This window comes from Scyliorhinus canicula, chromosome 11 (genome assembly GCF_902713615.1).
Source record: "Scyliorhinus canicula chromosome 11, sScyCan1.1, whole genome shotgun sequence".
NCBI classification, from domain to species: Eukaryota; Metazoa; Chordata; class Chondrichthyes; order Carcharhiniformes; family Scyliorhinidae; genus Scyliorhinus; species Scyliorhinus canicula.
In genome coordinates, this window is record NC_052156.1 from 71,827,265 (window position 1) to 71,853,422 (window position 26,158).

At 43.9% G+C, this 26,158-nt stretch overlaps 1 protein-coding gene across 1 annotated transcript in view; it reads left to right on the forward strand.

Annotated features, from left to right (window-relative positions):
* Positions 1-26,158, forward strand: part of LOC119973763 (protein bassoon-like) — a gene marked incomplete at its 3' end in the record, with an annotated part of 474,382 nt that overhangs the window by 35,257 nt on the left and 412,967 nt on the right. The window contains 1 exon segment of the mRNA XM_038812186.1: positions 2,473-2,872. Coding sequence (XP_038668114.1) covers positions 2,473-2,872 — 400 coding nt within the window.

Sequence of the window (26,158 nt, forward strand, 5' to 3'; positions counted from 1 at the left end):
TGGTTTCAGAGCATCCATTCCATTTTCTGTTTAGGCCCAGGCAGACTGCACGTTATCCTGACTCTCCCCTTGGGTCATATCAGTCTTTTCTGCTGGTATGGGTCTCCCTCTCTGATTGTTTTTGTTGCTGTTGAAGCTTCACTGAGGACCAGGATGGCCTGAGTATCTATGGGAGAACCTAGGTTTGAGGCTTGAGATTTCCTTGGATTGTGGTACCTGATCCTCTCCTTGTTGTCTTGTAGACCTCACCACCTCATGCTAATTCGATTAAGCTGAAATAAGTGTTTAACTTTAAAACTACACCATGTTTTACAGTAGCCTTTGCATCAGAATATTAATTTGCATTTTTCTGCTCGATAATTATCAAAGTCGAGGAACATGTTTGGTAGTTTAAAACAAAGTGGTGGAAAACATGAAGCAATTGTTGTAAATTAAGTTATTTCTTGAAATTTGAAGTAGAATTTGAGTGCATTTTAATCAAAATTGTAACTTTTTGTAACTGGGTATGCAACATAGCCACTTGCTTTGGGCTTTTATTCCTTTCCCTCTTCTGAAAGCCACATATCATGTCGGGTATCAATCAGTAAACAGTGATACCCCTGGCACTGCATCAAAAGAAATGTTCTTTACGTGTGAGCTCATTTACCTTTTTCCTTCTCTTTGACTGTGGAAGAATCATAACTTGGATCATTCCTCTCTTTACTGATGCCATTTTTGAGTTGACCATTTACAGATGCATGACAAGATCCAGGAAATTCATAAAATACAATCATTCCTAGTCTGAGCTTTGGTGAATGCTTCCGTCTGACATCACCATTAAAATTCCAGCAGTAGTTACTGGTTAATAATTGCATGTGGAATACGAACTAAGTTTGCCATCTAGTAATATTGCTTTAACTTCACAGCACCCAGACTAAACCCTGAATCTTGCATGGTTGGATACACATTTACATTCTTGACTACCTAACATAAGCTCACAGTGTTGATGCTGATATTAGATGGTGTCTAAGAGCAAGGTTTTGCTTTCCCAATGGGAAACCATGTGACTAACCTTCTGTGTTTGCTTCAGCGGACCAAGAATGGTATTTTCTGAACAGGATGTAGGCTACATGTTCAGTTTGTAGAATGATAAAGCACAGAAAGAGGCTGTTTAGCCCTTGTGCTTGTGCTATCACTTTGGAAGAGATATCCAACCAGTCCCAGTTCCACAAAAGATGGGAAAGAAAATTGATAGTGGTTGAGGAGCAGTTACTGCAGATAGATACATAAATTTAAACCTTTGGTGAACTTGGGCTGGATTCTCCCCTACCCGGTGGGGCGGGAGGTCCTGGCGTGATGGAGTGGCGTGAACCACTCCGGCGTTGGGCCGCTCCAAAGGTGTGGATTTCTCCGCACCTTTAGGGCCCAAGCCCTCACCTTGAGGGGCTAGGCCCGTGCTGGAATGGTTCCCGTCCTGCTGGCTGGCGGGAAAGGCCTTTGGCGCCATGCCAGCTGGGGCCGAAGGGACTTCGCCAGCCGGCGGAAGTCTGCGCATGCACGGGATCATCAGCGGTTTCTGACGTCATCCCCACGCATGCGCAGGGGGGTCACTTCCGCATCAGCCGTCGTGGAGGCTATAGCTAACGCAGAAGGAAAAGAGTGCCTCCATGGCACAGGCCCGCCCGGGGATCGGTGAATCCCGATCGCGGGCCAGGCTACCGGGGGGGCACCCCCCGGGGCCAGATCACCCCCCCAGGACTCCGGAGCCCGCCCGCGCCGCCAGCCCCGCCGGTAAGGGAGGTGGTTTGATTCCCGCCGGTGGGACCAGCATGACAGCAGCGGGACTTCGGCCCATCGCGGGCCAGAGAATCGCCGGGGGGGGGGGGGGGCCCGTCGACCGGCGCGATTCCCACCCCCGCCGAATCTCCGGTGCCGGAGACGGCAGGGGTGGGAGTCACGCCAGCCCCCGGCGATTCTCTGACCCGGCGGGGGGGGGGGGTCGGAGAATCCAGCCCCTTGTATTTTTAGGTAATTGAGACCAAATAATGTTTCTATCACTTGAGATCGGAACGTTTGTAGAATCATTTGTATGTTGTCAATTTGCTTAATGTAATTTTGGCCTTGAAATAGTGATGCTTGTTTCATTGTACTTTTGATTTCTTGTATCACTTCCTCCTTTTCTAAATTTCAGTGGTAGAATTAAGTTAATGTGACATTTTTATTCCACTTAAATGGAAGTTTCTCAAATAATGTACGAGAATGCAATCATCAGTCTTTAATTGTTCCACTGAAACTACTGCAGCACAATTATTTTCTAAAGTATATACGTGTAACCTCAATCATGGATAGCCATTTCAAGTTGCAAGGAAAGTGCTCCTTGTCCAAATAAAGAATTATTTCATTTTTTATTTCTTTCTCTTACTGTGGTGGTTGGTTTGCTTCATGTTTGAATAGTAGTGATAATTAGACTGAGACATGTCTTCCATTTTATAGTGCAAGACCATACCAGAGGGATCACCTCGGTCAGCCTGATGCAAAGATTGGAACCCCCCGACAGACTGTTCCCAGCAATGAAAGTGCAAGAAGAATGCAGAATCAAGGTTGCTCTACACATCAAAACTTGCAGCAAGAACAGAGACGGACTCTCCAAGTTGATACAAGTACAAAAAGAGGAGAAAGGTCCCATTCTGCATCCCCAGATAGAGGCAGTGCTCCAACCTCTCCTTATTCAGTACCACAGATAGCTCCAATGCCCAGCAGTACTCTATGTCCTATTTGTGCAACGGCAGAGCTGAACTCCTCTCCGAAACAGCCAAACTTCAACACCTGCACTCAGTGTCGATCAGTAGTGTGCAAGCAGTGCGGATTTAACCCTAATCCTCACATAACAGAGGTGAGTTTTTCTTCTTAACATTTACAAGAAGATTTAATGTGTCTCTTATGTGATGTTGATAAGATTACTATTCTTAACTAGAATAGATGTGAAATGAGTCATTCAAACCTGATTCACTGCAAACCATTTTCAGGCACTGATGGTGACCAATGGCTTGTTACTTTTTTCCTACATTTGGACAAAATCATGAGAAAAAACAGCCCATGTGCAAATATTTGAAGAGGAACAATTCAAAGGAATGCAGTGAAAGCACAAAAATGGGCTGAAAATGCAGGTTCAAGTTGAATTGTTAACCCAGACGTAAAAGATCCCCATGTTGTCATTTATATGATTCCACACTCTATGCATGAAAAATGTTTTTATTGCTTTTGGTGGGAAGCAAAGATCGTTAACTTACCACTGATAACCCTTGGGTCATTGTTGCAATAATTACTTCAGGTTGAAAAGAACTGTCAAGTGAGTAATATGGAATAAAACAGCAGGATGCTTTGTGTCAGCGAGCTGAAGAAAGACTTATTAATATGTTCAGGTTTGATGAATTATCTGAAATACCTCAAGCAGAATTGCCCAATGTGATTGCGATATCATGTTTATTTAGGAAAGTTACATTTTACCATATCTCTCAAAGGTTACTGAATGTATGAATTATGCTTGATCCACAAGTTAGATTGAATTTCAGGTGTGCTGATGGTCTTATTTCCCGATTGTATAATTTCTTCTTTAACACGTAGCAAAAATAAAGTTTGTTGTTCACCAAAATTTCTACCATCAGTAAAACAAACAAATGTCAAACAGTGATTATCCCATAACTTTTTTCCCTCTTTCAATTTCAACGTTTTGTATGCAAGGCCTTGTAAATGTGTAACCTTACAAAATCACTTGCCAAAAAAGTATGACTGGTTATTTATTTCATTGGTGTCTATAGGAGTTTGGTGCATACAAATTAGCAATCATATTTACCTTCATAACAGTGATTGCGCTTTAATGTAGTTCACATTAAGTGCTTTGGTATATTCTGATGTAGAATAAAACACTTTGTAAATAGCAGTTGTTTTCTTTACAGACCAGTGGAAAGAAAACCTGCTCTGTCTCCAAGTGTCAGTAGGTCAGATGCAAACAAAATCACCAAAGTGCAATAGCTTATTTTTGCACTAATCCAATTACTTAGTCCACCTGAAACAAGAACTCTGGGCTATGAACTCATTGCTTTCTGGTTGGAATTTAGTTGTTCAGCTAGTTGACATCGTACGTACTGAACCAACGGTCTCAGTCCACATGCCCATCAGCCGAATGGTGGAGAAATCTGTAAAGCCTTAGCCTGAGACAAAATTAAGTCCTGCTTGGAAAAATATGAATAAATAGATGTCAGCACTGATTTGGTAAAAGTAAATCATTGATGAAGTAATGGAGAGGATTGATGAAGGTAATGTGGCTCATGTTGCCTGTATGTAGTCCCAAAGTGGTGATTGCTAACAAGTCAATTAGGGGCTGGTTTAGCCAAGTTGGCTAAACAGCTGGCTTGTAATGCAGAACAATGCTAGCAGCGCAGGTTCAATTCCCTCCCCGAACAGGCGCCGGAATGTGGCGATTAGGGGCTTTTCACAGTAACTTCATTGAAGCCTATTTGTGACAATAAGTTATTATTATTATTATTATTATTATTATTATTTATTTACATATTACTTTTAACACAATTGAAGCTCATCGGATTAAAGGGGCAGTAGCATGCTGGATGCAAAATTGACTTCCAGAAAGCAGGGAGTAATGATGAATGGTTGTTTTACAGACTGGAGGGAAGTATATAATTCAGTCTCAAATCATTGGTACTTTTGGAATTGGACATGAAGTGCATCATTTCAGTATTTGCAGATTACACAAAACTAAAATCATGAGACTTCTGGATCACATAAACAGATTGATGAAATCGGCAGACATATTGCAATGCATTTTGGCAAGAACAATTAGGAAAGGTGATGAGAACTAACTGATATAATTTCAAAGGGTGAAGAGTAGAGAGACCTGGGGTGTGCATACTCAAATCTTTGCAGGTGACAGACCAAGTTGAGAAGGCAGTAGCTGTTTTTAAAACAAAAATCTATATCTTTGGCTTTACAAACAAGGGCACAGTACAAAAGCAAAGGTGTTGAGCTAAAGCTTTTAAACATAACCTGCCGAGGCCCAGCTGAAATGTATTGTCCAATTCTGGACACCATACTTCAGAAAGGATATAAGAAAGGATGTCAAGTTCTTGGAGACGATGCAGAGGAGATTGACTGGAATGCTAAAGGGATGCAGGATTTCAATTAAGTGGAGAGACCAGAGTACTTTCGAGATTTTTCTCCTTGGCGTAGAGAAGGTAAAGTAACAATTTAAGAGGTATTCAAAATCATCCCTTCCCACCCACAAACATTCACACTTTCCACCACTGAAGTACAGTAGCCCCAGTATGTACCATCTACAAGATGCACTGAGGAACTCACCAAGACTCCTTAGACATACCTTCCAAACCCATGACCACTACCATCTAGAAGGACAAGGGCAACAAATACAGGGGAACATCATCACCTGGAAGTTCCCCTCCAAGCCACTCCACCATCCTGACTTGAAAACATATTGCCTTCACTGTCGCTGGGTCAATATCCTGGAACTCCTTCCCTAATAGCAGGGTTGGTTGTCATGTACACCACATGGACTGCAGCAGTTCAAGAAGGGAGCTCAACATCACTTCTTCAAGGGCATGTAGGGATGGACATTGAATGCTGGACGAGCCAGCAAAGCCAACGTCCCTTGAATGAATAAAAAAACATTCAAATTCAAGAAGTATTCTGATTGGGCAAATAAAGAGTAACTGCTTTCAGCGATTGATGGATCAGTAGTTAGCAGCTGCGCATTTGAGGTAATTGTCAAAAGAATTGGGCAAGTTTTCCTGCAGCAAGTTATGATATGGAATACACCGCCTAAAATGACAAATTTTTAAATGATCACTTTCGTAGGAGAATTGGACAAAAATGTAAAGAAAAGAATTGCAGAGCGATGGGAAAAGAGCAGGGGAGTGAGATTAATTGTCTAGCTCTTTCAAAGCACTGGCTGGGGACAAGGGGCCAAAAGGCACTTCTCTCTGCTGTATTATTTTGTGTAATATCAAATCTTTTCCAACTTTAGTATTCTCACAGCTGAAGTAAACTGAGGATATTATACAAATGGGATCATTGAACACACACACACCCTGTACAACTATCTGAAAAAAATCAGCCCTTTTAAATTGACGATGTTGCATCTTTCAGACTTGCAGTGAGGGTTTTTTCAGTATCCAGCATCGTACATTACACTTTCCCCAAGCTACTCTAGAGACTGAACCATGTTCTCAGTCAGAGGATTAAATTGAACAGCATGTAGCTCAGGTTATCTGATATCTGCTAAGTGTTAAACGCTTTTGCAGCCTTGTTGTTCTAAATGCTTTTCAACATAGAAACAACGGTCTAGCAAACCTTGCTGGTGAGAATTTTCCTCCCCAGACCAATTTGGAAGAATCATTTGGAAGGGTTTGGGTTTTGCTCCTGGATGGCCATGCAAAAGTATGAAACTATCCATCAAATCTATATGTTGGACTGTTCCAGTCCTCAAATTTTGACAACACTGATTTTCCAGAGGTAAAGGAGTGAGAGAAAAAAATAAAAAGAGTGAATGAAAAACTAAGGAATTAATATATTGTGAACGATTACAGGATATTGTTCACAGTTTGTCATAGGATTTTTGCTCTTTGCTTCATATGCTGGTGTAAACATGTTTTTTTAACCTGTTATGACACCATAGGCTAGTGCATGGTCAATTCCAGCCCCACTTGACCCGGTCACAATAAGAAGGGAAATAGGAACCAACGTGTATATTTACAAGCAAGTGTTGTCTCACTAACTGTGGCTGTGCCCCCCACCCTCCCACCCCTTTAGCTGTCCTACACATGTTACAATCCCCAATATGGCCAGAGCACGTATTTACAAGTTTGGTTTGGACTTTAGATTACCCTCAGACCAGTCCCTGTGGCTTTGTCCCTTGTCCCTCACGTTCTCTTTGCGTGCCTTCGCCCCCCCCCCCACCCCGCCCTTTTCCACTTTGTCCCGTTGCTTGTCGATGTCTCTCTTTCTCTCTCTCTCTCTTCTCTCTTTCCCCCCGCCCCTTACTCTACTGGTTGCTGGCTACAAAATGGTCTTGAAATAAGTTGGTGAATGGCTTCCTGTCGAAGCCCGCTTTCGACCCATGGATGACAAATTTTATTTTCTCCATGGACATAGCCTTAAAGCAGGTCATCCAGTGCCCAACAAGTTTCCGGCAAGCCCAGAACATGTGGATGTGCTTAGCGGGACCTCCCTGGCAACATTCACATTTGTCCTCCACCTCTGGGAAGAACCCATTCGTTCGAGTTCTGGCTAGGTGTGCTCTGTGCACAACCTTTAGCTGCAATAGGTTCAGCCCTGGGTATGTGGAGGTGAAGTTCGCCCTGTGCAGTGCTTTGATACAGAGTCCTCCCCCATCTCTGTGCCTAGTTCCTCCTCCCACTTTTTCCTTGTCTCGTCCAGGGAGGAGCATACCTCCTCCAACAGTCGCCTGTACAAGTCCTCACAGTGTCCCGTCCCTAAATCACCCTTGTCCAGAAGTTCTTCTACTAACTAGTATCCTGGTAGCTGGGGGTACATCATTGTTCTTTGTGGAGGAGATTTTTGACCTTATGTATGCCAGTTCGATTCCTCTTGGTAAATGGAACCCAGGGTCGCTACTCTATCGTCTGTGTACATATCCCTAACCATCAGAGTCCCCTCGTCCTGTCTCCACCTTTTGAAGGTGACGTCCATTATTGCGAGAGTGAACCTGTGGTTGTTGCAGACGGGGGCCATTGTGGACATTTTGGTTCGGCCCAAGTGGTGCCTCATTTGGTACCACGTCTGGGGCGTGGCTACAACTACTGAGCTCCTCAAGTGTTTGGTTGGGGGCGGAGGAGATGGGAGAGTGGATTCCCCCCCCCCCCCCCCTCAACCCCAACCCACACCCCTCGTTTGTCAACTGTTTTGAAAAAGACCTTGGGGATATAGATTGGCAGGCATCTAAACAGGAAGAGGATCCTGGGAAGCACGTTCATTTTGATCGTCCGTATTCTCTACAAGGGGGAGTGGGAATGGGCTCCACCTCTGCAGGTCCTTTATGACTTGCTCCACAAGACTTGTCAGGTTCCATTTGTGAATCCGTGTCTGGTTGTGGGCTATTTGGATCCCAAGGCAGTGGAATTTGTTTAAACGGCAGTCCCTCCAGCTCTGTCCCTCCCCCTGTGGGTTTACAGGGAAGATCTAGCTCTTGCCCAGGATAAATTTGTAATCTGAGAAAACCCCGAAATCCATCAGGGGTTTCATTATCCCTTCCATGCTGGTCTGGGGCTTTGAAATGTAGAGGAGCAGGTTATCTGCATAGAGCGAAAGTCTATGCTCTCTGGTTCCTCTCCCCACCCTTTGGATACCTCTCTATCCCTTCACTGCTCTGAGGGTGATCGCCAGTGGCTTGATTGCCAGACCAAACCACAACGAGATTGTGAGTCGTGCCTCTGTGCTGCCGGAGATATCTAGAATTGGTGGTGTTTGTCAGCAAGCTCGCCATGGGAACACTGTACAGCAGTTTCACACAGGAGGTGAACTCTGGCCCAATATCTTCAGCTTCCACGCTTACTTTTCTGCTTGTTTCCTTTCACCATCAGACACTGGGCATAGGTGAATTAACCATTGGTTCTGAAGAGTTAATAAAAATGAATTTCTATTGCATTTGGTACAGCATCTGATGGTTTACAATGCCAAGGGGATGTTCTAGCTGTACTACTTTAATATAAAATTCCTTTATTTGGCTTCTCTGTTCATTCGTGTTTGCATACTTTACTTTGTGCATTTTTCACAATGTACTGAGGGCATATATCTCTGAATTAACTATGGTTGCTTTGAGCACAAAATAATATAATCTGTCAGAATGACTGAGGAACTACAAGTTCAGTGTTCATATACTGTAGTTTGATGCATTATTTCAGCAGCTCTAGTTCAACATGTGAAGAGTTTCAGATGATGACATTAGAAGGAAGTTCAATTCAAAGTTTTCCTGCAAGCACGTTAAATTAACATTTAAATCGGTTTAAACATTTGTAACTGTTGTGTAGCTCATCCAGTTTATCTTATTGAAGATTGGCCGTCTCAGCACTAACCCCCATCGGAGATGCCAAAGTCTGCAGTCATTCCGTCTGTTATATTGAATGTCTTTGGATTGTGCAGTCTACAGGCAAGAGAAGAGTGTTTTCTGCCTTCAGATAAAGAGGGTTATCATTTTCCATCATTGGACAAAGCCTTGTGAGTTTCATAATTTCCCACATCAAGCAACATTTCAAACCATTTGTCCCATCTATTTACATGGGTGTAGTTTTGTTTGATTTCCAAGCAACTCTGCTTGCCTGTTGCAGCACATACTTTTCCCAGAGGAGGTTGATCCCCCTAGTTATATTGTCATAATTCCGAGTTATTTTACTTGGTACACAATTTTATTTATCAAGAAGTTGATGGCAGCAAACAACTGTCACGAAAATATTTTCAATCACTCTTCATCTTGGTCAGAGAGTGACTACATAAGTAGTGATGCTGATGGACATCCTATTTCATGGTGGAGGCTGATCAGGAGACATCTCGGCTGAGGTAATTTCAGTAGTTGTGGAGGACTGCAACAGCCGTGCAAAAATAGTAATGTTAGTTTAGTTCAGGTGATTATAGTGCAGACCCAGAGGTTCTACAGATGAGATTCTTGGTCACTATTACTAACTGATTTCAGAGCTTGTGAAATGGGCACTATAAATTGGTTACGTCTTCCCCAGGAAGTGGGAAAATCATTTCCTTTGATCCATGTGCCCTGCCAAATGTTGTATGAACCGTGGCTCAGCTTTGAAGGCTTCAATGAGGTTACTGTGAAAAGCCCCTAGTCGCCACATTCCGGCGTCTGTTTGGGGAGGCTGGAACGGGAATTGAACCCGTGCTGCTGGCCTATGTTCTGCATTACAAGCCAGCTGTTTAGCGCACTGTGTTCTTTATTCCCACATTAGTATCCTCATTAAGGGAAAGCATATTGTGCATTTCTGTATTTGCTGTTAACTTCTATTGTCTAGTCGTGTGGCCCAAATTGTTTCACCCAAGAATCTTTTTGGAACACAGGAGCATATTCTATTTGGTGTACCTTTGTGTTAATTGTTCCCATTTTTGGATGATAAAGCGATAAAAGGCTGACAAAAGAAACTAAAGCATGTGAAAACTGATAAATTTAGCTTCCTGGATGGCTCAGTGATAATGTGACTGAACCGCTCAGACTAGAAGTTTTCAGGTTTAATCCATAGCACCTGCTGATTTAATGGATTTTTCAGGGACTGGGAGATGGTGGGGAACACAGCAATTGAGTTCAGCTGCTTGCAGTAATCTCAACGTCCCTGGGTTAGGAAATCAGACAGTGCTTCTGAATATGTTTTTAGTCATAAACATAGGTAACAACATTAGGATGTTGGAGAGTGGATTGAATTAGGTAACGTTGACATCACTATCTTGAAGCTTGAAGAATGGCCGTGTGGGGACGTTCTCCATGAGCAAAAACAGACGAGGAGTGTAACGAGTAAAAAGCAGCAGCCTAGACAAGAGATTATTCGAGATGTCACAGAGGAAAAGATGGCAGCGGGTTCTGGGATGTTGTTGCCTACCCAGTGTTCTACTGAGCAACCGGTGGACTGTTTGAACACTAAATTCTCGCAGCAGAGGCAGGAGGCTTCAGAGGACCTGGTAAAGGTGGTGGAGCCGCTTAGAATTACACTCCTCGTCTGTTTTTGGAATACCCGCTACAACTGGCAGATGCAACAATGCAGGTATGATGAGGTTCAGTTCTAGTGGCATCTTAGTGGTGTAATATCACTGCCCATTATACTGCTGGTTGAATGCAACAGCAGCTTGAAAATTTGCATTAATTTTTTTTTTGTAGGGTCTGAGAACAAATTGTTGTAATCCGGATGCACAGCCCCATCATTATTCAAAACTGCCTCATTGTCCCCAATAATTATTTCAAAGGATCAAATGGACTCAAAACGTTAACTCGATTTCTCTCTCCACAGATGCTGCCAGACCGGCTGCATTTATCCAGCTTTTTCTGTTCTTATTTCAGATTTCCACATCAACAGTATTTTACTTTCATTTCAATGTAGCTGATAATGTTTTCAGCTATGTTTGTGAGTTTTCTCTGTTGGCTCTTTTGGGATCTGCATAGCATGTGGCAGCTGAAAACTAGGGCCAGATAAATAAGCCTCCATGATGCCAGCAATTCACTTGTTTCAGGTACAGAATTTGATTAAGGTGACAGCCTCATTTATTCAGTTGTATCTGATGTATAAAATTGAATGAGCAAATTATTTTAGATTTTTGGTTAAATTAAGTGATGACCAGTATCAGGAATAGTGGAATCGTGTTCTGTCATAACCGCTGATTTTGGAAAATGTTATAATCAGTATCAAGAGGCCAATATACAATCCAGTGAATATTCAAACTTTTGTAGTCTTGAAAGCATATTTTGTGTTATCAATTTACAGAAAATTTGTGGGTGGCTCCTCTGCCTTCGGCTTCCTCCTGTGTGCTCCATTAACCTCATGGGGGACTGTCAAAGACACCCTCCCTCACCAACTTCTCAAACACATTTGCCACGTACTTCGTGGCATGCGTTCCCTCAATCCCTTCAGACAGCCCCACAATCTGGAGATTCTGCCTCCTAGAACGATTTTTCAGGTCTTCCACCTTCTCAACCTCTTCTGACTTTCTGCCATGAACACCATATCTGCCATTCAACGAGGCCAGCCGGTCCTCAGATTCTCCCACTGACTCCACCACCTTCTGGAGCGCCAGACCTGAAATTCCAGCCTCGGCTCTACTCTCTCAGTAGCCATTCTAAGCGGCTCCACCACCTTTACCAGGTCCTCTGAAGCCTCCTGCCTCTGCTGCGAGAATTTAGTGTTCAAACAGTCCACCGGTTGCTCAGTAGAACACTGGGTAGGCAACAACATCCCAGAACCCGCTGCCATCTTTTCCTCTATGACATCTCGAATAATCTCTTGTCTAGGCTGCTGCTTCTTACTCGTTACACTCCTCGTCTGTTAAGTCATAAACAGAACTCACCGACAGAGCACTTCTATTTCACAGTGCTTATGCACCTCACACCAGCAAGCACCCCTTAAATTGGGTGAAAAAGGACCAAGCAATTCCACCCCGAGCGGCCTCGAGCAGGAGCCACCAAATGTGCGACCACTCACCCCATGGCCGCCACCGAAAGTCCGTTGGTTACTAGAATTTTATGGCAGTGTAAATGCATGTCTAGAGTGCAGGCCATCTTGTGAGGAATCATAGAATTCCTACAGTGCGGAAGGAGGCCATTCGGCCCAGCGAATCTGCACCAACCCTCTGAAACAGCACCCCACCTCGGCCCACTCCCCTGCGTTACCCTTGCAACCCCATCTAACCTTAACATCCTTGGACACTATAGAGCATTTATCATGGTAATCCACCTAACCTGCACGGTTTTGGATTGTGGAAGGAAACCGCAGCACCCGGAGGAAATCCGTGCAGACACGGGGAGAATGTGCAAACTCTACACAGACAGTCCCCCAAGGCCGGAATTAATCCTGGGCATTGTGAGGAAACAGTGCTAGTCACTGTGTCACCCCTATAGGGTGAACCCAAACAGCATATCAGTGGAGATGATGCATGTCAATTGCCAAAAATGGAGCTATGCAGAAACCTATTAAAAATTGGGAAAACTAATTTGAGTTAATTTTCGAAATGAGTGAACTGCTTAACCTGTACTCATGGTGTTAATCTTAGTCTGTTGATCATTTACTCTTTTCCAACAGTGCATAATAGGTGTTAATACACAATTGCATTAACATCAACTCCTAATAAGCAAATCCTGCTCAGTTGATAACACTAACAAATGTAAATCTGTATTCAGTCAGTTGTTGCACCAGCCTGTCTCTCTTTTCCTGAGTCCTCTGACCTGCTGCTTCCAAAGCATTTGGTTCCATAAATGCCAGCGCATTAACATTTTTTTCACAGAATTACATGCATATGAATACGAGAAATTAGAGCAGTGTAAACCACTCTGTCTGTCAAGCCTGCTCTGCCAATCCATAATTCCCCGTGAGACCAAAAATCTGTCTATCCCAGCCTTGAATATATTCAACAATAGAGTGGCTGAGGTTCAGAATTCAACCAGCTGAGGTTCAGAATTCCAAAGATTCGCAACACTTTGAGTGAAGCAATTTCTTCTCACCTCGGTCTTAAATGATCAGCCCCTTATCCTGAAACTGTGCTTCTGTTTTAGATTCCTGACCAAGGGAAACAATATCATCGTGTCTACCCTATAATGTCCTTCAGAATCTTGCATATCTCAATGAGATTGCCTCTCGTTCTAAAGTCCAGAGAATCCTGCATTTTTCAATGAGATTGCATCTTGTTCTTCTAAACTCCAGAGATTATAGCCCCATTTTACACAGCTTCTCATCATAGGTCAACTCTTTCAGCCCAGGGACCAATTTAGTGAATTCACTGAACTGCCTCTAAAGAAGTGTAGCCTTCCATAAATATGGAGACCAGAACTTCACAGTATTCCAAATGTGGCCTCACCAAAGCTCTGTATAATTGCAGCAAGACTTCTTTATTCCCGTACTCCAATCCCCCTGCAATACGGGCCAACATGCCATTTGACTTCCTAATTGCTTTTTGCCGGAGTGTGGCGATGAGGGGATTTTCACAGTAACTTAATTGAAGTGTAAATGTAAGCCTGCTTGTGACAATAATAAAGATTATTATTATCTCATAATGGTTATGAAAACACACTGTTTGGCCCTTCAAACCTGCTCCGCCATTTGATATGATCACGGCTGACCTGATTGTGGCCTCAAATTGACTCTCCTGGCTATCCTCTATATCTTTTGATTCCCTTGACAAGAACCTATCTGATTCATTCTTAAATATATTTAATTACTCCAACCTCCACAGCTGTCTGGGGAAGATAATTCCACAGACAGGTGACCCTCGGGATGGGGGGTGGTGGAGTGTGGGAGTGGGGGGGGGGGGGGCAGAATTTGCCTTGTGTCAGTCTTAAAAGGGAGCCTTCTTACAATTAAACTGTTTCCTAGTTCAAGTATCTCCCATCGGAGACAAACAGAATTAGGGGGCGAGATTCTTTGATCCTGAGGCTAAGTGTTGACACTGTAGTTGACGCCGTCGGAAACGCTGCTGATCCCAGAGTCAACTAGGAGCTGCAGGATCCGTGCATGCACAGTGGCACCGGTGCCAACGTGTGCATGCGCAGTGGCTTCCTTCTCTGTGACGGCCCCGACGCAACATGGCGTAGGGCTATAGGGGCCATCGCGGATGAAAGGAGGCCCCCAGCCCGAGAGGCCGGTCCACCGATTGGGGGGTCCCGATCACGGGCCAGGCTACAACGGAGGACCATCCCGGGTAGGACCCCCCCCCCCCCCCACATGCCGCCCCAGACCCTTCCACGCTGAGGTCCCGCCAGATAAGACCACACGTGGACGGCGCCGGCGGGACTCGGGTTTTGTGTTACGGCCACTTGGCCCATCTCGATCTGAGAATCGGTGGAAGGGGATTCCCCGCTCTGCGGATCATTGAGTCCCGGTGTCGGGGAGGAATGGCGCAATTTACGCCAGTCACGGCGATTCTCTGGCCCGGCCCCGGGCTGAGAGAATCCTGCCCAGGATTTCAGGTCAATGATCTTTGATCAGAACCTGAAGAAACCGTCTCTGTTGGTGTTTTTCTTCCATATAAACAGTCATCTTAATCCCATATGCCACTCACTGTGTACACATTATTCTTTATTCCCCCATTCTTTAGCTCCCTAAATTTTCACATCACCTGGTCAATGTTTCAATCATGGGGGTATAGGATTCTATGGCCTCAAAACCCTTGGTTAATGAAAACATTAATTTTTATCTATTCCCTGATGTTCTGGCTCCCTCAGGCGCTCGGAAAGTCTGTTTCTATTTAACGTGTCCCATTTATACTTCATTTTAGACACGTGTACAAAACCGATTTTAATCAACTCTTTTTCCAGTGCAAACACCCCCAGTTTTTCAAGGTTTTCTTGCGTTTGCATTTCTTCATTCCAGGCAACATTGTTGTAAATCTTTGACGCTCCTTCTTTATTGCTTCGCTGTCTTTCCCAGAAGAAAGAGTCCAAAACTGCACTCCGAACGTGCTCTTTGTGTTGATAGATTGACATGTCACGACTTCTTTATTTTTGCAGTCAACTCAATATTCCATTATCTTTTTCTATGGCCTTCATCACTTGTCCATTTTATTGTGAACTTGGACTCGATGCATAATTACTACTGTTCCTTTCTTCCCAAAACATACATCCTCACATTGAATTCAAGCTGCCACCTTTTTGTCCACTTTACCAGTTTATCCTCTTGCACTTTGTTTCTTTGTTCCGAAACAATGTCTGCTATTTCAGTTTGTTCACAAATGTGGACACTGCTCTCTTAAGGGGCAAAATTCTCCCCTACCCAGCGGGGTGGGGGTTCCCGGCGTAGCGGAGTGGCGCCAACCACTCCGGCGTCGGGCCTCCCCAAAGGTGCGGAATTCTCCGCACCTTTAGGGGCCAAGCCCTCACATTGAGGGGCTAGGCCCGCGCCGGAGCGGTTGGCACCACACTGACTGCCGCCAAAACCGGCAACAGCGGCCTTTGACACCCGGTGCTGGGGCTGGCCGAAAGGCCTTCGCCGGTTTGCGCATGCGCGCTGGAGGATTCTCTTCCGCCTCCGCCATGGTGGAGGCCGTGGCGGCGGCGGAAGAAAAAGAGTGCCCCCACGGCACTGGCCCGCCCGCCGATCGGTAGGCCCCGATCGTGGGCTTGGCCACCGTGGGGGCACCCCCCGGGGTCCGATCGCGCCGCTCCCCCCCCAGGACCCCGGCAGCCCACTCGTGCCACCGGCACAGAGGTGGTTCAAACCATGGCGGTGGGAGAGGCCTCTCAGCGGTGGGACTTCGGCCCATCCGGGCCGGAGAATAACGGCAGCACAGAAACCCGTAGCCTCCCGCCGGCCTCCGCCATTCTGCGAGGCGGGCGGCGGGATTGGCGGCACGCTGACTTTTTGCGGGTGGGAGAAATCTGGACATGGCGGGGGCGGGATCTTCGGCGGCCCCGGGCGATTCTCCGACCCTGCTGGGGGTCGGAGAATTTCGCCCAAGCTCTGTATCCAAAACATGGTTTTGTCATGATTTTAGAATGTAAAACCTTTGGGACTGAATACTTGCCTGTCCTTGGACCAAATACTAATCTTTCTTCAGTGGTAGACTTGAAGAAAAATTGCAGTAGCAGGCTTATACTTTTTAATGTCTCCTTTTGCTTGATTGAAAGGTGCTGATTTCGGGAGGGAGATGGTATTTGTAAACAATACTGGCTTTTCATCTTGCAAATTCTCATTTTACAGCAAGGTCAAAATAAAATGTCAGTTTGTGTGGGAGAGTGATTCACAGCAATAAATTTTGGATTTCTTTCTCAAACCTTGGGTTAAACAAAATAGTCTAATGCTCATCAATTGAAAGATTTTGCCAAGCAAGCAGTATTTGGAGGCACTGCAATATCAGCAAAGCACATTCATAGAGGAAGTATTTGTATTCTGGCATAATGCAATAAATGAAGGATCTTTATGGATGAATGGGCAGCACGGTAGCACAAGTGGACAGCACAGTGGCTTCACAACGCCACTGGGACTACAAGAGCAGGTTAGAGGCATATAATTCGCCTACTGACTCACCAAAGCCTGTCCACCACCTACAAGGCATGAGTCAGGAGTGTGAAGGAGCATTCCTCATTTGTCTGGATGTGTGCAGATCTGACATCACTCAAAAAGCACCCCTTCTACCAACATTCACTCCCTCCACCGCCGATACACAGTAGCAGCAGTGTGTACCGTCTGCAAAATGCACTTCAGGAACTCACCATGGTTCCTGCAGCAGCACCTTCCAAACCCACGATCACTATCATCTGGAAGGACAAGTGCAGCTGATCCTCCACCTGGAAGTTCCCTTCGAAGCACTTACCACTCTGACTTGGAAAAATATCGCCATCCCTTCACTGCCGCTGGATCAAAATCCTGAAACTCTCTCCCTAATGGCAGAGTGGGTGTATCTCCGCCACATGGACTATAGCAGTTCAAGAAGACAGCTCACCACCATCTTCTCAAGGGCAATTAGGAATGGTCAACAAATGCTGGCCTAACCAGTGAAGCCCACATCTTGTAAAAATTTTTTTTTTTTAAATCACCAGGGCCACATGGATTTTAACCCCATGGAAGAAGTCAGGGAGGAAATAGCTGATAATGAGGATCATTTTCCAATTCTCACTGGATACAGGTCGTTACCAGAGGATTAGGGGTGTGTGAACTTGTACCATTATTTAGGGGAAAATATAGTCTATCAATCTTACTTCAGTGGTGGGCAAATTTACTGAAAACAATTCTGACAGACAGGATAAATTGTCACTTAGAAATGCATGTTTGATCAGGGATAGTCAGCATGGTTTTGTTAGGGGAAGATAGGGTCTTACTAACTCAATACAATTTTTGAGGAACTACTGAGGACAATTGATGAGGGAAGTGCAGTGGTTATTGTCTGCATGGATTTCAGTAAGGTGCTGGAAAATAAGATGCACTCCAAAGTAATGCACTTCGGGAGCGCAAACAATGCAAGGGAATACACAATAAAAAGGAAGATAATAAGAGGGGTTGAGGAAGTGAGAGACCCTGGAGTGCATGTCCATAAGTCCTTGAAGGTGACAGGACAACGTGGTAAAGAAGAAATATAGAATGCTTTCCTTTATTGGGCGAGGTATTGAATACAAAGCAGGGATATTTTGATGGAACTGTATAAAATGCTGGTTACGCCACAGCTGGAGTTGTGTACACAGTTCTGGTCACCACATTACAGGAAGAGCTTAATGGCTCTGGAGAGTTCAGGGCAGATTTACAAGTTACTAGGGCTTGAAAACTGCAGCTATGAGGAGATTGGATAGGCCAGGGCTGTTTTCCTTCGAACAGAGGATGACCTAATTGAGGTGTACAAAATTATGAGTAGCCAAATAGGGTAGATGGGAAAGACTTGTTTCCCCTGGCTGAGGGATCAATTATCAGGGGGCATAGATTTAAGGTAATTGGTAGAAGGATTAAACAGAAGAGGAAAAGTCTTTTCACCTGGAGGGTGGTGGGCATCTGGAATTCACTTTGTACATTAGTGGTTGAGGCTGAAATGCTCAACTCATTAACAAAGGTACCTTGATCTGCATCTGAAGTGGAGTAACCTGCAAGGCTGTAACTAGGTGCTGGAAAATGAGATTAATACGAGCAGCTTGTCTCTTTTTTTGGCTGGCGCAGACACGGTGGGTTAGATGGCCTCTTTCTGAACCATAACCTTTCTACGGTAAGTTTGTTGGCTGTGGATCTAATGAATAAACCAACAGACAATGTTTCACTTTTTGTAACGTTTACTTGAACAATCAAACCAAAATCAACATCAATTAAACAGAATTTACAGGCAAGTTGCAGTCAATATATATTACAAATTATACATTCAATGTCAAGATTGGAAGCACCAAGATAGATGTGCACCTGGGCTCAATGCTAAACACCAGTTACATCCAAGAATGAAATTCAGGTTAGACTAGCTATCGTAAGAGGCCTGACCAGTGATTTAAGCAGTGTCTGGAAGTCAAATGACTTCAAAGTTTTGCATGAGGTGCAAAAAAAATAAAAATCTAGAAGATCATTAGTTTGGAATGTTGCACTATAGGTGCATCACGGTAGCACAGTGCCTACACTGTGGTTTCACAGCGCCAGGGACCCAGGTTCGATTCCCCGCTGGGTCACTGTGCGGAGTCTGCACGTTCTCCCCGTGTCTGTGTGGGTTTCCTCCAGATGCTTCAGTTTCCTCCCACAGTCCAAAGATGTGCAGGTTAGGTGGATTAGCCATGCTAAATTGCCCTCAAGTGTCCAAAAGGGTTAGGAGGCGTTATTGGGGTACGGGGATAGTGTGGAAGTGAGGGCTTAAGTGGGTTGGTGCAGACTCGATGGGCCGAATGGCCTCCTTCTGCACTATATGTTCTATATTAATGTGAGAGTTGGACTTTCAATATAATTGATGTTAACATCTTTTGAAATGTGGGTAACGGTGGAGGAGGCTCAGAATTAGCTGGATTGCTAAATGAGTGGGTTAGATCAAAAGTAGATGTTCAGGAATCAAAAGGCCTGCTCAGTACACTGAGAGAGAGAAAGATAATCAAGTACAGCCATTGGAAACAAAGGAAATGTATTGGCAATAATTGAAAGAGAAACTGAGGAACTAAAAACAGAAAAGCAAGAAAAATCAGATGAATGGATAATACTAATGGCGAAGTTTGCCATCAACAAGTCTAGACAGTGAAGGGAATCACGGGGATCGACAGTCTGGCCCCTTCCACCACTACACCTGTGACTACAGGTAGCATGCAGTGTCCACTGACTCGATTTAAGCCCTCAGCTCAGTAGGCACCATGGGGACTGAGGTGATTTAATCAGATTTTCTTGTAATGTTCTAAGTTTCCTTTGGAATTTGTTTTTGTTTGCTGCAGTGTCCTTTAAGGGGTTGCCTTTTTTGTCTCAAATTTATTTTTACTGATTTGCCACAAAATAGGATAACATTGAGGTGTGGACTGAGGGAAACTAAATGAAAGCCAGAGAAGAAATGTGAAATGCCAATGACCCCAATACGGCTATGGTGACAACAAATGAACAAATACATTAATTAGCAGATATAACAAAGATCGATCTCAGAAACATTTATTGAACAGTTCGCTCAGCATATATTTCACCAATTACAACCACAAAGTCCTTCAAAGCTCAGGTTTCTTCAACTAGAATTCCAGTTCTTTTTTTTAATAGCTTTGGCCACTGATTCCCATTCAATAGCAACTTTACTCCACCTAAGTCCACAAGTACCTGAACATGGATAAGTATGAGGTTGTGCACTTTGGTTGTAAAAATGGAAGGCAACTTATCTAAATGGGGAGACACTTCATGATGCAGAGAGACTGGGGGTCCTCATTCATGCATCACAGAAAACTAGCATGCAGGTGCAGCAGATAATAAAAGAAGCAAATGAAACGGCATTTATAGCTCAAGGAGTAGAGTATAAAGGTAAGGAAGTGTTGCAGCTTTACAAGGCAGTGGTGAGACCACACCTGGAGTATTGTACACAGTTTTGGTCCACTTATTTGAGGAAAGAAGTAGTGGCATTGGAGGCAATTCAGAGGAGGTTCACTAGATTGATTCCAGAGATGAGGGGTTTTTCATATGAGGAGATATTGAACAGTTTAGGCCTGTCCTCTTTCGAGTTTAGAAGAATGAGGGGAGATCAAATTGAGGTATAGAAGATGATGAAAGGTATGGATAAAGTAGACGTGGATCAGATGATTTCTCTTGTGGGGCATTCTAGATCGAGTGGTCATAGTCTTCGGATAAGAGGTAGCAAATTTAAAACAGAGTTGAGGAAAAACTACTTCTCTGGAAGGATTGTGAATCTGTAGCAATCACTACCCCAGAGTGTGGTGGATGCTGGGACAGTAAGGACATTTAAGGAGGAGTTAGACAGATTTTTAATTGGTAGTGGGTTGAAGGGTTATGGAGAACAGGCAGGACGGTGGGAATTAAGGCCAAGATGGGATCAGCCATGATCGAATGGTGGGGCAGACTCAATAGGTCAAATGGACAAATTCTGCTCTCTCTCTCTCTTATGAACTACGTACCGTTTTCACCAAAAGGCAATTTTTTCAGATCTATAAGACCATCAGACATAGGAGCAGCAGTAGGCTATTTAGCCCACAGCGTCTGCTCTACCATTTAATGAGATCATTAACAGATCTGGTATGATAATCCTCAACACCACTTTCCCTCTCAGCTCGACTGCCAAATACAGCCTTCATGCCCTTCATTTCCAACTACAGAATCACCACCTTACCCTTTTCTTCAACAGACCTTAGTCACAGAGCGTCTGTTTTTGTACTGATCCAGGGTCATCTTATATGCCTCCAATCAATCTCAATGGCCCTCCATGTAAACATTCTGATATTTGGGATGGACAGCCTTGTCCCCTTCCATCTTGCTGCTGGGACTTCCCCATCTCTGTCTCAGACCTTGGCAGCCTTCCTGTTGCCACACTGCCACGTGCCAGCTCCAGCATGCACACTGAGCATGATCAGTGCACAACTGGCCTGAAAGCACTAAATGGTACCAACTCCAACCCATCCAACACATCACAGGTTCTACGGTATTCTGTACTAGTGAAAAAGATTCAAAGTTGAACAAATCACAGTGCACCATAACTATATTACAACTTCACTGCAATGTATAAACTATATTTCCACAATTGTGGATTGAACATACGAATGCATGCACCATCGTAGTGAGGAGGGTCTCGGGGGGGGCAGGGAAGTCCATTCGGTGGAAGAGAAGAACTGGGTGGCTCAGTGTTCTTTTCTTTCCAGGATGAGAAGCAAAATGTAGCCAACACTGACTGCATTTAATATCAGTCCGTTGATTGTAAAAACCTCTACATGAAATGAGTGTGCACTCTCCAGTCTTGTAGACACAGGTTAGAGAACAAAAACCGCCCATCACTGGCAAATCTCACACAGCGGCTATGAAATGTCACATTGATGCAGGAGTTTGGTGGGACTGACAATCTAGTGCTGCAAGTCAAGGTACGTCACTTGAGTCATTGTAAACAATATTTCTTTCTCTCCGCCAAGTGATCTGTGAGCACTCAATGCAACATAGTTTAGAATAAAAAATGTTCTCCTGCCAGCATTAACATATTTTAGATTAATGACCACAGTAATTTGGATTTATAGAGAATTAAGAGAAAAAACGTCTCACCAAAATTAGGTGCAGAGAAACGAACTCCCACTGTGATACCTAACATTTAAAACCATCTTGTATCACACCCATAGTTTGAATTAAAAAGCGCAGTTTACTTTCCAACCAGCCAATCATACCCAACTGCTTCCACACATCCCAATCCAATTGATAGCCCCAAAGGGCTATTGGTTGACAAGTAATAAATGTATTCTACAACTTGTTGGAATCTTGAGTCATAATTTACGTGCTAAACATAGAACATAGAATATACAGTGCAGAAAGAGGCCATTCGGCCCATCGAGTCTGCACCGACACACTTAAGCCCTCACTTCCAACCTATCCCCGAACCCAGTAACCCCATCTAAACTTTTTGGTCACAAAGGGCAATTTATAATGGCCAATCCACCTAACCTGCACATCTTTGGACTGTGGCAGGAAACCGGAGCACCTGGAGGAAACCCATGCAGACGTGGGGAGAAAATTCAAACTCCACCCGAGGCCGAAATTGAACCAGGGTCCCTGGTTCAACTGTGCTAACCACTATGCCACCGTGACGCCACATCCCCACATCTGACCTTATTTTAGAAGGAAGGTCTTTGAGGAACCATATTTGAACCAAGGCTGTAATGAGGTCAGAAGCTGAGTGAATAATAATAATCGTTTATTGTCACAAGTAGGCTTCAATGAAGTTACTGTGAAAAGCCCCTAGTCGCCACATTCCGGCCCCTGTTCAGGGAGGCCGGTACGGGAATTGAGCCCGCGCTGCTGGCCTAATTTTGCATTACAAGCCAGCGGTTTAGCCCACTGTGCAAAACCAGCCCCTAAACCAGTGAGTAGGTTATTGCGAAGTAAGTGCCACTTGGGAGCACTGTTGATGGCCACTTTTATCAGTTTACTGAAGATTGAGAGAAGACTGATAGGGTGGTAATTGACCAGGTTGGATTTGTCCTGCTTTTTTGTGCACAGGACATACCTGGGCAATTTTCCTTATTGCCGAGGTAGATGCCAGTGTTGTAGCTGTATTGGAACAACTTGACTAGGGGCGCAACAAGTTATGGAGCACATGCCTTCAGTACTGTTGCCGGAATATTGTTGGGCCCATAGCCTTTGCAGAACCAACTGCCTTCAGCTGTTTCATGACATCGTCTTGGGTGAATCGAAATGGCTGAAGACTAGCATTTGTGTTGCTGGGATCCTTTGGAGGAGACAGAGATGAGTCATGCACTCGGCACTTCTGGCTGAAGATTATTTTAAATGCATCAGCCTTGTTTTTGCACTGATGTGCTTTGCTCCTCCATCATTAAGGATGGGGATATTTGTGGAGTCTCCTCCTTCAGTGAGCTGTTTATTTGTTTACCACCATTCACAACTGCATCTGGCAGGACTGCAGAGTTTAGATCTGATCCGTTGGTTGTGGGATCGCCTAGTTCTGTCTATCACTTGCTGCTCACGTTGTTTAGCACACAAGTAGTCCTGTGGTGTAGCTTCACCAGAAGGACTGGTCATTTTTCGACACGGCTGATGCTGCTCCTGGCATACCCTCTAGCACTCTTCCTTGAGCGGGGGTTGATCCCCTGGCTTGGTGGTAATGGTAGAGTGGGGGATATGCCTGGCCATGAGGTTACAGATTGTGGCTAAGTACAATTCAGCTGCTGCTGATGACTTGCAGTGCCTTATGGGTGCCCATTCTTGAGTTGCTGGATCTGTTTTGAATCTATCCCATTTCGCACAATGAAATGACAACTTGATGGAGAGTATCCTCAATGTGAAGATGGGACTTTGTCTCCATGGACTGTACGGTGGTTACTCCTACCGATACTGTCATCGACAAATGTTGATGACAATGACATTTAGTATGTTTTCCCTCTTGTTGGTTCCCTCACCACCTGTTGCAGACTCAATCTAGCAGTTATGTACTTTAGGGCTCCATCAGTAGTGGTGCTACCGATCCACTCTTGATGAACATTGAAGTCCCCCATCAAGAGTACATTCTATGCCCTTGCCACTTCAGTGCTGCCTTCAAGTCGTGTTCAACATGGAGCAGTACTGATTCGTCAGTTGATGATACGTGGTAATCAGCAGGTTTCCTTGCCCATGTTTGACCTGAGGCCATGAGACTTCACAGGGTCCAGGGTAATCCAGGACAGAGACAAAGTACTTCTTAAGAACCATGCTCAAATCTTCTGAATCAACCCGCAAGTTACCATGTACATCTCTGATGGGGCCCTATTTTTTCCTTTCTTATTCTCTTGCCTTAATGTAAAATATCTTGGGATTTTCTTGGATTCTACATGCCAATATTTTTTCAGAACCTCTCTTTGCTTCCCAAATTTCCATTTTTACTTTATCCTTGTACTTTCTATAGTCCTCTAGGCTTTCTGCGGTATTAAGTTTTTTATGACTGTCATAAACTTTAACATTTTTGCTTTTGACCTAACACTTTTTTTATTAAACTGATATTCTTCATCACCATGTACCAGTCTATGGACTTGAAAAGCAGTAGTTATTTTCTAATGAGGCTAACCGAGTCTCTTGAATTGTGTGCATGACTGAAGTAAGTTCCATAATGGAGTAAGCTCTGAGGATACAGTTAATGATGCACAACGTCCCTTTATAAAGATTAGAAACATTTTACTATTAATGAATTGTAATTGTACCTTCAAAGATCATCCTGATTAAACATTACATTTTCTAAATCAGTGTGTGGCTTTTATTTTTAGATGAAAAGGAAAGACTTGATTCATGTAATACCGCCAGGGTGTAAAATCCAGGATGCTTTGCAAATAGGTACAAGGAAAAGGGTCTTTGGGACTGGAAGTGGAAAAGCAAACATTTGGCTCCAGCTCATAAGGTTCCAATTGCACAGCAGATACTTGTGCGTATCAATACGGATGACACTTCAGGACATTACTCAGGGATTTCTGCGCTGAATTCACTATGAGTAATTAAAGCTCACTGTTCATGGTACTATGCAGAGTAGAGGAATATTCCTGGTTTCCCAATTAGCATGAATCACTGAGCAAATACTAACAGATGATCTGGCCATCTATTTATTTTCTTCATGCAGTTTGGCCACTATGTTTCGCTGCATTACACTAGACGTCAACAGTAGATGATTGGTTATGAAGAGCATTGGGATATCCTGAGCACGTGCATGGCACTATATCCACGCAAGTTTTTATTTTTTCCATTTACCTCCGTAAAAGTAGTCATCTCAAGTGTATAAATCTTATTTATGCCACTTTAAAATTTGAGAAAACTTGGTGAGGATTTTCGTCCCCTTAATCCCACCCCTCCTCACTTTCCACTGTTTTCACAGACTGGAACTTCACAATTTGTATTTATTCAGGACATCTCATTGTACAAAGCTTCAAGACTCGTAATTATAGCATTTAATCAGAAAGATTCCCATCTCTAGGAATATGTAACAAATCCCAATTGTTGGACCTGTATTCTGCCTGCGTTTAAGTATAGCCTAATATATCAACTTCTAAATTTTCCTGAATATATGAAGTTTGCTCCTGTTATTGGCCTCAGCATTAAGCCCCTTTTTCCGCATTCCTGGGAGAAGCAGGAGTCACAGGAGTATTCCCCCGAGCCCTTAAATAATCCTTTGTCCTCTCGATCACACTTGCACACAGATCCCCTCCTTTCTTCCCCCTATCAATCAGAGAGCATTCCCAAAGGTCCACAGATGCAGTCTTCTACAACTGATATTCCATTCTGATTGTAGGCTAGGCCCAATGATGGGCAACCTAGACGAGTGACTGGACCAAATGAATGTCTTTCTTTCATCTCAGTGGGCTGCAAGATTTAAATCAGGAGTCTTTACTAACCATGACCCCATGAATAAAATTAAATACATTCTTATACACGCCAAATATTTCATAATGAGTCATGGAAAATGCTTAATTATTTATATATTAATAAAACTTTCAACCTTGAATGGTAAAAATAAAATAAATATTTACACTTTGGATCCAGAGGGAGGCTCTCACAGTCAATGTTGTGTGCAATCAGCATTCACCTCACTTCACTTGCAATATGAGTGAAGCAAGGACACAAATAGCTCACATATTCAAGTATATTGCTAGGTTACAGAAGATGTTCTTGCCTTATCAGAAAACAGCTCCTGGATGGTCAGTTCCTGAGGGAGCTCTTTATAATGTGCCTCTCGTCTTCAGTTATCTACTGTCACCTGTTTCCTTTTCTCCCCCAGTCTCCACTCTTCCAGTGTTCAAATCGTCCTGACTTTTCGTGGGTGCATTTAAACCCTAGCT